This window comes from Sus scrofa, chromosome 9 (genome assembly GCF_000003025.6).
Source record: "Sus scrofa isolate TJ Tabasco breed Duroc chromosome 9, Sscrofa11.1, whole genome shotgun sequence".
In the NCBI taxonomy this organism is placed as follows: Eukaryota; Metazoa; Chordata; class Mammalia; order Artiodactyla; family Suidae; genus Sus; species Sus scrofa.
Window position 1 is genome coordinate 871,421 of NC_010451.4, and position 16,245 is coordinate 887,665.

General features: G+C 50.2%; 1 protein-coding gene across 6 annotated transcripts in view; it reads left to right on the forward strand.

Annotated features, from left to right (window-relative positions):
* Nucleotides 1-16,245, forward strand: part of STK33 (serine/threonine kinase 33) — a 151,360-nt gene that overhangs the window by 84,802 nt on the left and 50,313 nt on the right. For 5 of the 6 annotated variants that reach the window (XM_021062267.1, XM_021062264.1, XM_021062261.1 and 2 more), the window contains 5 exons: nt 20-133; nt 2,354-2,458; nt 8,121-8,259; nt 10,465-10,553; nt 12,311-12,395. In XM_021062267.1, coding sequence (XP_020917926.1) covers nt 20-133; nt 2,354-2,458; nt 8,121-8,259; nt 10,465-10,553; nt 12,311-12,395 — 532 coding nt within the window. The remainder of the gene's footprint in view (nt 1-19; nt 134-2,353; nt 2,459-8,120; nt 8,260-10,464; nt 10,554-12,310; nt 12,396-16,245) is intronic. The other variant, XM_021062266.1, reaches the window with a different exon arrangement.

Genomic DNA, 16,245 nt, shown 5'->3' on the forward strand with positions numbered 1-16,245 from the left:
ACCCTTCTTTCTTATCCAGGAAGTCTACACCTTCGGAAGAATATTGGGACAGGGGAGCTTCGGAATGGTCATCGAAGCCATAAACAAGGAAACAGAGACGAGGTGGGCAATCAAAAAAGTGAACAAGGAGAAGGTAAGGCTTCTTAGCAGCTTCTCAGCAGGGGCAGTGCCAGTGCGCCGAGGGCTGGGCAGTGCAGTGGTTCACGCTGGCTCAGCTGGCCCGCGGGCCAGGCCGGAGCCGCTCCCCTGGAGAGTCCGGGTGTTTCTCTAGGCTTCCAGAACCATCTGAAACTCCGTAGACAAGTGCCATCTGCAAAAAGCGAATGAGAGGATTCGCTGCCATAACCCGGATAACCAGGCGTGGGTACAGTTAGCGGCGGGCGTCGATTGTACGTGCGTGCGGACGTAGGGCTGTGGCTGGGGCCGTCTTGGCGGAACTCGGCCCGGGGACCCTCTGCTGGTGGGGTCCACTGCCCTTCAATCCTCTCACGCCTCCCTCCCATCCGTTTCCCCACCGGCAGCTCAGCTCGAGCGCACGCTCCCTCCTCCGACATTCCTGCTCCTGCGGTTTGAACCGCGGTTCCCCCTGCACCTGCTCGAGGGCATAGCGGGATCCACCCGTCCTCTCTGGGCGGGAGCGACTGGGCGGCTCTCTAGGGGAGGGGTCGGTCCTCCAGGTTTATACCTGGTCTTACCGTCAACTTGAGAACAATTTCTGTGCTTGAGGAAAAACAAAAGAGAACGCGGTGTTTTTTCCCTTGGGTTTGTGGTGATAAATGTTAATTTACAAAATGAAATCGTAGGTCTTAGGTATTCTTTAAAACAAACTACAGGAAATTTCATACTGTTTCCCCCAAAGTTTAATAAAGTAACATTAAATCTCAATAAAGGGCGATCCAGAGCCTTCTAGAAACCTTTAGAATTCTAGACCGTGGCATGTTATTTCCTTTGCTGCTCTGGTGTCAGAGAGGGTTAGGGGCTGGGTCTCAGGGTCACGTCGTCAGGATGTATGCTCGCAACTTTAGGAATTCACAGTCTTGCACATACGTATTGATGCTGAGAGTTTGGGGGACACTAAGGTAATAAAACCACACAGTCCGCGTACGGATGGGGCTGCCCTTACAGTCCTGCGCCCGGTGCTGCTGACACCATTGCGAGGAGAGGCGGGGAGAGGAGTGACGTGGTTCTCAGAGATGGGGACACCTTCCCTCTCAGTCTAGATAGGAGTCCGCTCCCCGCCGGCTCTGCTTCTTTTCAGCCTCTGGGCCGCCCTTAAGATGTGAGTTTTGTTCTTCGTGGGTGGGGCAGGCTAGGTGGGCAGTTTCTCATCACCGAGGTGGTGGTGGGAGCAGCGCGGCCCCAGGCACAGGTTGAACGGGGATGCTGCGCCTTTCATCCGGTAGGGCTGCCGTCAGTCCCCTTCCAGCCCTTCGGGAGCACCGAGCCCTCCGCCGGGTTGGGACAGCGTTGATCCGAGAAGAGTGGTGCTGATGTGGGTGTCGGCAGGGTGATGAGGGTGCTGGCCGCGGTGCTGAGGGGTGGGCAAAGCCCTGTGGAGTTTCTCGGAGGACCTGCAGACAGGCAGCCACTTACCCCCGAAAGAGGGCCGGTCAGCCGTGGTTGAGGAGGACACCGGGGGGCTAAGCCGAAGTTGAGCTGGTCCGAAGCCAGAGTCTCCATCCCCGTCGGGGATCGGGGTCGGGGTCGGGGTCGGGGATCGGGGTCGGGGTCGGGGTCGGGATCGGGGTCGGGGTCGGGGTCGGGGCCCAAGCTGCAGGTTCTTTTCCTTTTCCCAGACTTTTGAGGTGGGGGCGGGGGGCCAGGAAGCGTAGCCTGCAGGGCTCAGGGGTAGACTCGCACTGCCCGCCGTTGCTTTTGATATGTGTATAAATATAATCAGAACCACAATAAAAGAAAAGAGAAACATTTTCTGTTTATAATAGCTGACATAATGAGACAGATGCTTTATGTCCATTGTCTAATTGGTTTCCCTGGAAAGTAGATTTTGTTTTTATTATTCTAACATCAAAGGATCAAGATGATTTTGAAGGAAATACCAAAAAGCATGGTAAAAATTGCGGTAGTTTTGTGAGGAGACAGAGACCACGTTGGAGCTGATTTATAAACACAGTCCAAGAAACAGATGTGGTTTGAGGCCAAATTACCTATCACTTAAAGTTGGACAAAGGAAAGAGGGGGCATGCTTTAATCTTACCATGCAAGTAAGTTACATGCTGTCTTTTGAAAAAGAAACTTCTTAAGAAAATACAGGGAAAAATACGAAATAACCAACTTTTAGAGAGGTATGCAGTAATGACGTTCATATGTGAAATCTGTTTCCTCATCATTTCAGGCTGGAAGCTCTGCTGTGAAGTTACTTGAACGGGAAGTGAGTATCCTAAAAAGTGTGAAACACGAACACATTATACAACTCGAACAAGTGTTTGAGACGCCTAAGGTAAAGCTTTTACAGGTGCTGTGTTTTGAAAATTGTGGTTATTACAAAACGGACGCGACTCCCTTGGGAAGTGACCCCTGTGGGGCACAGCGGCTCCCAGGCCTGTCTCTGGAGACTGTTGAGAGCATGCTGGGGGCTTTTCTCGATTGCATACTTAGGCGTCTGATGATTAGGTTGTTGTCGTTAGTGGTATTCCTGTGGCGTGTTGCAAACAAGTGTTGCAGGTTGAAACACCTTCAGATGTAGCTGTTGCGGTCTGTGCATGTGGGTTGGAAAAAGAATTTTCCAGCATGCCAGGTGAAGAGAAGGAAGGTTTACTGAGGTAGGAGAAGCTGCTGGCACAGCGGGATGACTTCCCGATAGTCAGGGTCAGCCACCCCTGGGCGTGTGGTGGCATCTGTTCTTACAGCCCAGGGGGAGGCGAGGGCTCAGGAAGCTCCTGCTGACCTGCTGACTGGCTGGGGAGAGAGGGGCCCGATACACACGCCGGTTGGTTGGGGGCACATACGGCCTCTGTAGGCCGGGGTGAGGAGGGCCGCAGGCCTTTCCTAGTAGGGTGAGAGGGAGTAGGCCGCGTTGCTCCGGGGGGGAGGGGGATTACCATGAGACGGTTGGGACAGTGGTAAGGGCCCAGGACCTCTTGTCTTGGCCAGAGGGTTTGAGTTCTGTCTCCTTGAAGGGACCTTGGAGGCCCACAGTAACCCAGAAGTGATAGAGCTTCCCTAGAAGCGGCCTTCCTTTTGCTTTGGTCCTTGATTCTCCCTTTGAGTCTTTGGAATATGGTCATAATTTGGCAAGGTTAGCTTCACAGTGGAATGGGCGTGGGCGTATTCGCTGCCGTGTGGAAGGTGGTTTGTCACTGTGTCTTACTGATATGTTTCGTCTTCCCAGATGTGACCTTTCTGGCCTTTCAGTGCTTGGAATTTCCACTTAGAGTTGTTCTGAAGCCTGCGTGGTTTGCCAGTCTGCCTCCAAGTTGTTTAGAGCTTGAGTTTCTCTGCCTAGAGGCAGTCTGATCCCGTGGTCAGGCGTGTGGACTCTGTGGTCATGGTGCCTGTGCATTTAATCCGTCTTCACCGCTTATTAGCTGTGAGGCTGTGGTCAAGTGACTCCACCTCTCTGTCCCTCAGTTCCCCATCTGCAAGGTGGGTTTGATGATGGCAGCAACCTGGTTTGGTTGCCGAGGAACCAAACGGGAGAATCAGTGTGAAGCGTAGGCCTCCCCCGCTGTCAGCTGTGGTTCCTCTTTCCTTTGCGGGTCTCGCGGCGCAGTGGGCAGGTTGGGTTGTGGGTTATGTGCTGCACTGGATTCCTTAGCGGTGCTCGATAGCCGTGGAAGAGCGGTTGTCTTTCGCGGGAGCTGTCTGTGGCTGGTGCCGAAAGCGCCTCTCTGCGTTTCGTCTGAGAATTAGTGCTGACTTCTTTGCCCCCATATCGTCTTGGAATGGCTTTGCTCTTTCGTCACCTTGAACCGGTTTGATGATGTCGTGTAGCTGTCCTCCCGCTTCTTGCGCTGGGGTTCATGGAGCCTTTCGGATCTGTGAGCTTATGGCTTTCCTCAGACTGGGGAACTTTTTGGCCATTCTTTTCCTCAGGTGTTTTTCTGCTTTCTCCCGCTCTGAGGCCTCGAGGTTCACGTGAGTTCGCTCCACGTTGCCCAGAGCGTGCTGGGGTGCTCCTCTGTCTCCCAGTCTTCCTCCTCTCCGAGTTGAACGCGGCGTAGGTTCCGTGGTGACGCCCGCAGATGCAGCGGTCCTTCTCCTGTGGCGGCGCAGGAGCTCTCCTCCTCCCGTGGACGTCGGGTTGGAGCATCTGCTCGCCTCCTCGCTCCTGCTTCCTGTGCCCCCAGCTCCTCCTTTTCCTTCGAGGTGGTGATACTAACTTTTGATGGGCGTTTGTTTCTGTTACCGCTGTCATCCGTGCCACTTCTAGGTCAGTTTTAGTTGATGGCTTTTCTCCCCTTTGTTATGGGTTATATTTTCCTGCTTCTTTCCTGCCTGTTAGTGTTTGATTGGAGGCTGGTGATTTTTTATGTTTTTACAATTACTCTTGAGCTTTATGATAACTCAAGTTACTTTATGACAGCTTAAGTTACTTAGGAATAGTTGGATACTTTTGAAGCTTGCTTTAAGCTTTATTAGGTGACATCAGAGCAGCCTCTGGTCTAAGGCTAATATATTCCTGCTAATGAGGGTGGGACCTTTTTGAGTATTTACCAATGCCCCGTGAATTATGACATTTTCCACTCTGGCTCATGGGAACACAAACTCTTCCTGGCCCTGTGTGAGCCCCAGTGATGGCCCCTTCTGATTTTTTGCATAGTTCTCATCTCAGCTTTGGGCGGTTTCCTCATACGCGTGTGCAGACTGGAGAACGGAGAGGGTCCCGCTGCAAGTCCGTGGCGCTGTCTCTGCGCACAGCTTGCTCTCCTTGGTTCTCATGAGCCCTCTCAGCCTTCCCGGACTCCCCGTGCCGTCTCCTCGCTCCCAGAGCCTGCGGGCTCTTGCTGGATGCCCTGTCCTTCCTCTGTGGGCTGGAGCCTCCCCAGCCTCTGAGCAGGGCTCATCAAGGGACCTGCCTCAAAGCTGTCCCCTCTCTCAGGGGTCCCTGCCGGATGTCTAGTGTCTGAAAGTGGTTATTTTATGTATTTCGTCCATTTCTTCCGTTGTTTCTGGAGGGAGGGTACGTCTGGTCTGTTCCTTCATCTTGGGCACAGGTGGGAGCCAAAATCTGGAATAATTTGAAGGCAAAGGTACCATTGTCTGTGACTGTCTTGCTACCTGTTGTTTGCCCCCGATTCGCATCCGAACCCCTGCCTTCCCCGTGCGCAGGTGCCAGACCTTCCACTTCCGCCGTCTTAAGGATGAAAGGAGTTGCCCCGAGTCAGGGGCCAGGGTTGTAACACTGGTCGTCCAGGTTGACTGCGTTCGGGTTTCTTGTGAGTCCACCTGTTCTCCAGGGACTCACACCTATTCTTAATAATTACAGAAGGACTTCTAAAGAGCTTTTATTGGTGTAATTTTTATCAATGTACATTATTTTAAACTGATATCAATTTATACTGTAAGCACTGCTAATGCAGCGTTGCCTTCCAGGCAGTTCACTTACCACTTCATTTTATGATCCCTGCGGAAAAAACATGGCTGAGTTCAAAAGCTTATTTATGTGTTAGACTTTGCCGAATTCTGTGGTTACTTTTGAAATTCTAAAGCACCCTGAGCGTTAGTGAATCAGAATTTCGACTCTAGGAAGAAGTGCGTTAGCCTTCTCCTGTTTCGGTGCTTTGCCTATTGAACACAGAAGTTGCACGAGTAGTGGTTATAGAACAGGAGTAGATGGCAGAATCTTTTTTTTTTCATTGTAGCTGGTTTGCAGTGTTCTGTCAATTTTCTGCTGCACAGCGAGATAACCCAGTCACACAGACATGTATACTTCTTTTTCTCACATTATCCCCCATCATGCTCCGTCCTATGTGACTAGACAGAGTTCCCAGGGCTACACAGCAGGATCTCATTGCCGACCCATTCCAAAGGCAACAGTCTGCATCTGTGAACCCCAAACTCCCAGTCCATCCCACTCCCTCCCCCTCCCCGCCCCTTGGCAACCGCAAGTCTGTTTTCCAAGTCCATGATTTTATTTTTTGTGGAAAGGTTCATTTGTGCTGTATACTAGATTCCAGATATAAGTGATATCATATGGTGTTTGTCTTTCTCCTTCCAACTTACTTCACTCAGTATGAGAGTCTCTAGTTCCATCCATGTTGCTGCAAATGGCATTATTTTGTTGTTTTCTATGGCTGAGTATATATACCACTTCTTCCTAATCCAATCCTCTGTCGATGGACATTTGGGTTGATTCCATGTCTCGGCTACTGTGAACAATGCTGCGGTGAACATGCGGGTGCATGTGTCTTTTTTAAGGAACGTTTTGTCCAGATATACGCCCAAGAGTGGGATTGCTGGGTCATAAGGTAGTTCTATGTATAGATTTCTAAGGTATCTCCAGACTGTTCTCCATAGTGGTTGTACCAGCTTACATTCCCACCAACAGTGTGGGAGGGCTCCCTTTTCTCCACACCCCCTCCAGCACTTGTTATTTGTGGACTTATTAATGACGGCCATTCTGACTGGCAAGAGGTGGTATCTCATGGTGGTTTTGATTTGCATTTCTCTAATAATCAGGGATGTTGAGCATTTTTTCGTGTGCTTGTTGGCCATCTGTATGTCTTCTTTAGAGAAATGTCTATTCAGGTCTTTTGCCCATTTTTCAATTGGGTTGTTGGCTTTTTTGCTGTTGAGTTGTACAAGTTGTTTGTACATTTTAGAGATGAAGCCCTTGTCGGTTGAGATGCCAGAATCTTAAAAACAGCACTGAAAAGGTAGTGACGCAGGACAGAGTGGAGACAGGGAGGGTCGTGTGTGTTTGAACAGCAGCAGGTATGAAAGAGACGTGCATTTTAGTTGGCTGTGCCTCTTTTGGACTCCGTAGATGGCTTGGCTATTGGCACAGCGAAGCGTCCACGGAACCAGCAAATACGGAGGGGCCTCTCATCCGGGGCCTTTTACTGCTCACACCCAGTGCGTCACCAAGTCCCCCTCGCCTCCTCCTGGGCAGTTGTCACATCCCCCGCCCCCCGTCTTGTCTCCATTCGGTGCCTCAAATTAGCCCTTAGTAAACAGAAGTCAGCACTCAGCAGCATGTGAGCCAGTCTGTCATGGGGCCTGGGTTTTTAATGGCCTGTAAGCTAAATTTTGTACCTTTTGAAATGGTTAGAAAAAATGTAAAAGTGTACTGTTTCATGAGAGGTGAAAATGAGATGAAACTGAATTTGAAGGGCCGTACATAAAGTTTTGTTGAATTGTTTTAGAAGCTTTTATGCTGTATCAGTGGAGTTGAGTGAGGGCAAAAGAGACCGTTTGGCCTGAACAGCCGAAAGTGTTTACCCTCTGGGCCCGGCCTTACAGAAAACGTTTGCAGAGCCCTCCCCGTGACTGTCAGTTCATTTGGAAGCGCAGGCTTGCTCCTCGCAGCACGTTCCCTCCTACTCCAGACCCAGCTTAAAAAAATCTTCAGTGGCTCCTTGCTGCGTGTGGGCGGAACTCCAGCTCCCCCTGGGTCTGCGACTCTTTGCACCCAGGAGCCAGTGTGTCCATCTGGCTGCAGCCCTCCCCGTGCCCGCTCCTCTGACTTTCCAAGCCCTCGGGGCTGCTGGCACGGAGATATTTGCTGGTCTGTAACTGCCCTGCTGTTGCAGGCGTTGGAGCCCGCAAACGCCCTGGGCCAGGCCTGTTCCTGCCACGACCTCTCCCTGTAGGTCCCTCCTCGGGTGTCGGGACCCCGCAGTGTGGCCTCCCCTGCGTGCCCTTCGTGACGCCGGGGTTCGGGGCTGTCTGCGTCTGTTGGCGGAGCACGCGATGCCGTCACTGTAAACGCACCTGAGCTCCCCGGGGTAAATGCCGGGCCGCACGGCTGCTCGTTCCTCTGGCCGTCGGTGGCGTGTCGTGTCTGGTACGCGAGCGACAGCCCGTGGTTCTGAGTGAATGGCTGGACCGTTAACGGCACAGTCCCGGTTCCGCCGTGCGCGCCCCGTCCAGCCCTGGAGAGACTCCAGCTGAGTCACCTGTGCTCTCTCGCTCGCTCTCTCTCGAACACGCGGTGTCAGAAAATGTACCTTGTGATGGAGCTGTGTGAGGATGGAGAACTCAAAGACGTGCTGGCCAGGAAAGGCCACTTCTCGGAGAACGAGACGCGGTGGATCATCCAGAGTCTGGCGGCGGCCACAGCCTATCTTCACAGCAAGGGTAAGAGCGGCGTCGGGCGGCCTGCAGTCGGGCCTCCGGTCGCAGACGTGATGCCCACTGGCAGGGGGAGTTTGTCGAAAGTTAAGGCATGTTTCCTTTTAACGTCATAGGCGTGTGTTTAATCCGAAACAGCTCGGCCGCACCGTCACTGTCCACAGACGGAGACGGAGTTAGGAACCTGTGGGGTCACCCGTTTGCAAAGACGCTACTGGTATTAAATCAGAAGTAGAAAAATCAATAATGAAAATGAAATTTCTGAAAACACATATATTAACACTAAAAATCTGTACCTTCCAGGCATTTACATCTTTTAGGTGTAATTATCAGTGCAGGTTTAAGTTGGTAGGAACACTGAGCAGAAGGTACCAAGACTGTCACGTGCCTTCTGCCGCCCGGACACCACCGCCGCCCCGTTATCCGCACCCACGCTGCAGCGGGACGGTTGTTATGTGACGGGCCCACGTTGTCACTCAGAGTCCTCAGTCAGGGTTCGGGCTTGGTGTCGGTACACGCTGTGGGCCTTGACAAATGCATGAGGACACGTTTCCATCACTATAGCATCTTAGAGAATCATTTTACTGCTTTAAAATCCTCATTTAAGTATTATTCTTATTATTCTAATCGCTTTGCTGCTTTTGGTGCTACTGTGGCTGTTTTTCCTCACGCTCCTCCTTTTCCCTGTAATGTTAGTTTGCCTTACATGTGACTTCAGACACTTCCCAGTTTACAGAGGAGGAAAAACTTTGTTCCAGAAGGGACGCGGTTATAGAGGTGGCAGAGCCGGTGCCGGAGCCCAGGGGTTCGTTCAGCAGCTATTTCCTGGTCCTAGGGCTACAGAGGAGCCCTGCCCTCAAGGAGGTTGGTGGGAGACGGAGCACAGAACACAAATGTCAGAGCAGCCCGTGCTGAGCTCTCTTCTGGGAGAGAGCCGTGTCGAATGCCAGCAGCACGGGTGCTTCCAGTGCCTCCTGAACGGGATTTGGAAAGTCGGGGGAGAATTCACAGAGAAAGCACGACTCAGACCAAGGAATGCAAACTCAGACAAAAAAGGGAGGACTTTCCAGACAAAGGGCAACGGTTTTTGCAAGGGCAGGAACCCGAAACCTTACTATCATGCTAATGTCCTTTCTCCCACATTAAACTATAAATTCAGTAGAATTCCAAGCAAAATCGTAGCAGGATTTTCCACAGAACTCGATATAATTATATAATTATTTTGAAATGGACGAGACGAGTAGAGAAAACAATGAAAAAGAACAGCGGAGGCAGCCGACTGGCCCTGCCGGAGACCAGGACAGATAAAGACACGCTGGTTGAAAGTGTGTGGAGACCCTGTGTGCAGCATTGGGAACTCCGGCTGGTCTCTTGTGATGGAGCCTGGTCATGTGAGAAAAAAGAGCGTGTACGTGTATGTGGAACGGGCTCACCGTGCCGGAGGGAAGAAAAAAAATAGCAGTGTATTGGCAAAATAAAAGAGTGTGGCATTTATGTAAGGAGAGAGAAGCAGAGCAGCAGAAACAATAAGAATTCCAAAAACAGAGGCTGGAACTGTGCCGGGGAAACTGTAAACGGTTCGGTGTCATTGCCAGTCCAAGGCTCATTCAGCTTCGCTTTTTCAGGAATCATGCCTATAACTTCTTAAGTTTAGGGAGATGACTGCTGCGGATACGAACTGAATCCGTTATTTTCAAAGGAGATATTTGACACACGAACATATCTGCATGTACATAAAAATCCCGCTCGAACCCTGACCCGTTCGGTGGGAGCCTTTGTGTCTCAGGGTCTTTGTTTTTGACGTTAGTGTGTAAGGAGCAGGGAGGCGGTGCTGATGAGGTGGTAGCCACACTGAGTGTGTCAGGTGTTTGGCGTGGCAATTGCATGTGCAGGGACGTAAAGCAGGAATCCTCCTGGACCCTTCTTCCTCCTGGAAATGCTTCTGGTCCCCCTCACCCGCCCGGCCAGGCCTGCGGGGAGCAGCCCCTTGGAGCAGCGGGGGTGGGGAGAGGTGGGAGAGGCCGGGAGCGGGGCTCCTGAAGGCTGGCCGAACGGAGAGAAGGAACTGGAACCGAAGGGGTGGAACAAGACCGGCCGCACACTTGTCAGCGGTGGCGTCGGCCGGCCAGAGGCATTTCTTCACTCTCTCCGTGTCCCCTGCGACGGACCGTGCGGGCACCTCACTTGGTCCGTTGTTTGTTTTCTCGGTAGATATTGTGCACCGGGACCTCAAGCTAGAGAACGTCATGGTGAAGAGCAGCTTTGTTGACGCTAACAACGAGATGAACGTGAACATAAAGGTGAGACCTCGGGCGGGTGGAGACCCGCCCGCAAGCGGTGCGGGAGCAAAGCCGCAAAGCACATCCTCCTTTCAGACACACTTTGGGAGCCTTTAAATAGCCAAGAAGAAGTGGCTGTGCTCAAAAAAAAAATTAAAATTTCACAAAAGAGTTTAGAGCTGACAATAATTTTACAGGTGAAGTGGTGCTACTGAATTTTTAAAAATACATATGCATTTGGATAGCTCTAAGTCATTAGTTAATAGGAAACAAACAGATGCTCCGAATTCTAATTAATTTCAAAGTGATGCCTGGTAATTTGATGTAAATGTGTTAGGAATTTAGAGAAAAATGTACCTCGGCTGTGCCTTTGTTGCTAAATTAATGCTAAAATCTGTATTTCTCATTGAAACACTTCCTGGGTATTAATATTTATGTCCTAAGCACAATTAATATGCCAAGTATTTATTCTCGAAGGTTTTATTCAAATTAAGTGTTCCTTAATGTCGAATAAATGATAGGACACATTATTTATTGCTTAGCACTTTAATAGTGGCTGCTTTCAAAATGCACGAATGTGCTAATTTAGGAGTAAAATGTTTTCCGCGAATAACTCACTCTGTGCCAGTTAGCACATACACAGGTTTATCCGCATGGCTCTTTTCCTCAAGTAAATGTTCTTAAATACCTCCACTCTAGACTCTCCGAGGGCAGGAATTCTGTCTGACTTATTGGCGGCTGTTACCTGGCGTGGTGCCCGCAGCGTAGCACGTGCCCACCTAGTGTCTGCTGCCGGACGGAAACGTGCCCTCCAGAGCTTTTGTAGTTTGACATCTGCATGGATCCTCTGTGCGGAGAGAAAAGTGTCTCCACGCTCCGAGCAGGACCACTGGGGGCTCCCGGAGGTCTGCTCATCTCCGTGGAGGCACCGCGGTGTCACAGGTGGACTGGAACCTTCTCTTGCTGCGAAGGGCACTGGAAACTTTGCATTCGGTGTCTGCGGCCCAAGGGCCTGTCTTTGGTTGTGTGATCAGTAAATGCACCTGTTTTTCTGCTTTCGGCCCCAGGTGGTTTCAACTCGGGAGGCGAGACTAAGAGCATATACTGACAATTTAATAACCACATGTTTAGTGACCAAGATTTAGAACTGAACAAAAAACCGCAGTTGCCTCCCGTGTGTTTGCAGTTACATTGTGAGGGTTTTTCTCCCGTTAAGTTGCTTCTCACAGTTTCTAATAGTATAGTCATTGTTTTAATTAGGAAACTCTAGAAACACAAAAGAAATAATGACAAAGATAGCATTTCTTAGAGAGAATTGTTTACAAAGACTTGTAAAAGGGGGCGCTTCCATGAGTGCTGACGAGAATAACGGTTTGCATCAATGACAGCGCTTGAAACTGGGACATAGCAGGAGCATCAGAAACGCAGACGGTCAACTTACCAAAGCCGGAATGTATCTTACAACGAAAGAACGTCTTTGTTTGAAACCAAAGTAAATGCCTTCTTGCAAGATACAGCTTCCTGTGTTGAACTTGTGAATTTGCATTAGTCGGAAAGAACAAGATTTGAGAAACCAGGCTTCTCTTTACCAAGTTTCTGCGGCACGAGGAGGGCGGGGTCGATGGGGGAGCACCGTCCGAATCAGTGACACAGGGAGAGCCCTTCCGTCCTCGGAGCCCTGAACCAGATGCGACCGCGTGTGGTGAGGGTGCTACGTGCAGAAGACGGGAATTCTGGGCCTGGGAGACAGGTGACGCTGTGTGGGTTTCTTCTTGCAGGTGACAGATTTTGGCTTGGCGGTGAGGAAGCAGGGAAGGAGCGAGGCCATGCTGCAGACCACGTGTGGAACGCCGATCTACATGGGTACGTTGGCGGTTAAAGTGGCAGGAAAAGGGGGATGACGACGGTGGGTTAATCCGAGCCGCTGGATTTCGCATTATGACTTAATGCCCTGATCAAGCCACCTTTTCTTTTCGTAGGTCAAATAATTTTAGTTGTTTTGGCAGATTCTCCGTCGTTCTGAGTCTTCAAAGGTGATAGTTGTCAGTGGTTTTCTGGGCTCGTCTTAAGGCTGCTTATATCTCTTAGGTAATCACACGCCCAAATTTAATTCTTGTTTTGCTAATTCAAGCTAAAATCGTGAGAGTGTTATGCTTCTTTCCAATTTGTAATCCAATTTCATTGCCATCAACTGGTTTTTCAGAGTACCGACTAAATGCATTTGTGAACCGTTTCCCACTTTTCTAAACGTGATATTTAGCCACGTTCCTGAAGTACAATTTAAGTGCCGTAAAAAGCGTCCCACTCCGTGGTTTTTCATACGCTCACAGAGTCGTGCAGCCGTCATCACCACAATCCCGTTTGAGAAAAATTCTACCCCCGAGCTGCCTCGCGCCCCTTTGCGCCCAGTCCCATTCCCACCCCAGCCCGGGGGACGTGCTGTTTCTGGGCATTGCGTGTCGGTGGGACGGCATGTGCACACACCGGCTCCTTCGCCGGCTCCTTCGCCGAGCATGTTGCGTGTGAGGTCCGTCCCTGCTGAGGCGCAGCCTGCGGTCTGTCCCTTTGGCTGTCGAGCAGCTGGCCGTCTGGCCGTCGCGTGGCCGTACCCGTCCTCGGCCGCCGAGCCTGCCTGCGGCGCGCTGCCCGCTCGGGCTGTTCTGCCTTCCGCCGCCGTGGCCGTGGCCGTGCACGTGGTGCTCTGGACATCGGCTGCGCTTTCCTCGGCTGGCTCCCTGGAAGTAAAACTGCTGTTGTGTTAATAGTTTTGAAGCAGCCAGACAGTTTCGCCGAGGGGCCACGCAGTTACCTGCCCGCCAGCGACACGGGAGGCTCCTGCTTCTTGGCATCCTTGCTGACACTCGATGTTGTGTCTCGTTGTTGTAACCACCCCGGTGGGGGCGGGGTGGATCTCCACGTGATCCTTAGTCCGCGTGGCCCGCGTGGCCCGTGGCGCGAGCGTCTTTTCCTGTGCGTGTCAGTCATGCCTAGACCCCCTCTGGGAAGTGTCTGCTGGAATCTGCGCCTCCTGAGATGGTCAAATATTTTTTCTCTTTACATTTAGTAATGAAATAATTACATTACTGGGCGTTAAAAGTGCTGAGCCAGGGGTTCTCACTGTGGTGCAGCGGAAGCAATCCGACTAGGAGCCATGAGGTGGCGGGTTCGATCCCTGGCCTTGCTCAGTGGGTGAAGGATCCGGTGTTGCCGTGAGCTGTGGTGCAGGTCGCAGAGGCGGCTCGGATCCCTCGTGGCTGTGGCCGGGGTGTCGGCCGGCGGCTGTAGCTCCGACTGGACCCCTAGCCTGGGAACCTCCGTGTGCTGCGGGTGCGGCCCTAAAAAGCAGAAAAGAAAAAGCTGTTGACCCATCCTTGTGCTGCTGGGTTGACTCCCCCGTGGTTTGAGATACTGCTGTATTCAGTTTGTTACCAGTTTTTCCAGAAACTTTGGGGGCAGCTTGATTTCTTTTGTGCTGCCCTTGTTCTTTCGATGTCAGGGCTATGCTTCCTCGTTTTTAAAATAAAATATTTTCACTTTGTACATGCTCATGAACCATTTAAGTAAGAGAAATTACCGATTCATTACTTGCGTGATTAAATTTCCTCTTAAAATGTTTTGGTCTTGATACCCTTTGGAGGATAAAGTTTCCATTATACTTTCAGTTTATATTAGGTTGTTCAAGTTTTTCCCATCTTTTTGCATCATTTTGATAATTTATGTTTTTCTAGAGTTTTTTCTTGGTATAAAGATGCATATTATAGTCACTTCTAATTCTCAGGTCGGTGGTTCTATGTCCCTTTAATTCCTAATAGTTACTAAGAAGGCATGTACTGTAACGCGAGCAGTGTGGTCCCCGACGTTGCCTGGCTCACGCGGGGTTCCAGCTCAGCCCCATGCTTTCTGATTAACCGGGGCAATCAGCTTCTCCTCTGTGATACAGAGATCACGTCACCCCTTTATCCAAACAATTCAGAGGGTCTGCTTGTGTTAGACACCAGCCGAGGTATCGGGAATACAGCACTAAACAAAACGCGAACTTGTTACGTTGGCGCAGACATGAGGCAGGTTAGTGTTCGCGGGGAAGAGCTAAGCGAGAGAAACAGGGCAGGGAGGGCGAGGAGGACGCCCTTCTTACCAGGCGGGCGTGAGGCTCAACGGGAACGCACGTCAGCTCCTTAGCACAGTCCCTGGCATGTCACACTCAGTCGTCGTGGTTTTACCAAATCATTTCTCCTGATCGCGTTTTGGTGGTTGAGAAAATGCGTTGGGCTTTGCGAGCGTCGGCTCAAGCCTAGTGCTGCTTGATTTGCTTTGTCATTAATTTCTGCTTTTATTTTGGGCATTCCTTCCTTCACTTTCTCTTGGTGTGTTTTTAAACTGGAGTTAAATGCTACTTTATTCTCATCTTCCCGTTTTCTAGTAAGTGCCCTTAAGGCTGCGTGTTTTCCTTGGACTGTTTCTGTGGCCATTTCTTTGGCGCCAGTTGTTAGTCATTTCTCAATAGCCTGTGATTTTTACTTTTTGTCTTCTTTAATCCATGAATTATTTGGGAGTGTCTCTGGCATTTAACAGGTAGTTGAAATGTGTCTGATGCTTGTGTGCTTGTTTGTTCATGCGTCTGCCCTTTGGTTTCCATCTGGGTTTCTTCATTATGCTAGTGATTTTGGGACTTATAGGTTTTCAACTTTGTGGAGTTTTCGCTGTGAAGGAACCCATTATTAGCTTTTGCAAATGTTACATTGGATATTTAGAAAGCATGTACGGCCTTCTGTATCTATGAGTTCTACATCTGAAGAGTCAACTAATCACCAATCTAAAATATTCTAGAAAAAAAAAATTCCACAAAGTTCTAAAAAGCAGAACTTGAATTTGCCGCACAGTAGCAACTATTTACATAGCACTTACGTTGTCCTAGGGGTTATAAGTAACCTAGAGATGATTTAAAGTTTATGGGAGGGGGTTTCTGTTGCGACCCAGCAGGTTAAGAACCCAACTAGTATCCATGAGGATGCAGGTTCCATCCCTGGCCTCGCTCAGTGGGTTAAGGATCCAGTGTTGCCGTGAGCTGTGGTGTAGGTTGCAGACGTGGCTCGGATCCCGCGTTGCTGTGGCTGTGGTGGAGGCTGGCAGCTGCAGCTCCGATTAAACCCTTAGCCTGGGAACTTCCTTATGCCATGGGTGTGGTCCTAAAAAGGAAAAAAAAAAATAAGTAGAATATGTGGAAAGTTGTGTGTAGGTTATATTCAGATACTAAGCCAATGTATATAAGGGACTTAAGCGTCCTCGGATTTTGGTATCTGATGAGTGTGGGGCTTAGGTGGTAGGATTTGTGTCCTGGAACCAATCTACTGCAGAAACCCAGGGACGACTGTGTATTCCTGGTTTGCTGAGCATGAAAAATTTTGTCTGTGTATGTTTATAAAAATCAAACATGATGCCTTTGTGATTTAGAATTTTCATGTTGATGTTATTGAATATAGTGGACACGCAGTGTCACGTTAGCTTCAGGTGTCCTACGTACTGCTCGGCGTTTGCGTACGGTCTGGAGTGATCACCACGGTAAGTCAGACAGAGTTATTAAAATATTATTGACTGAATGTCTTATGCCGCACCCCTATGGTTTACCTATTTAAAACTGGAGGCTGGTACCTCTCAATCCCCTTCACATATTTCATTCCCCAAACCCCTGGCAACCACCTGTTTGTCCTCTTGC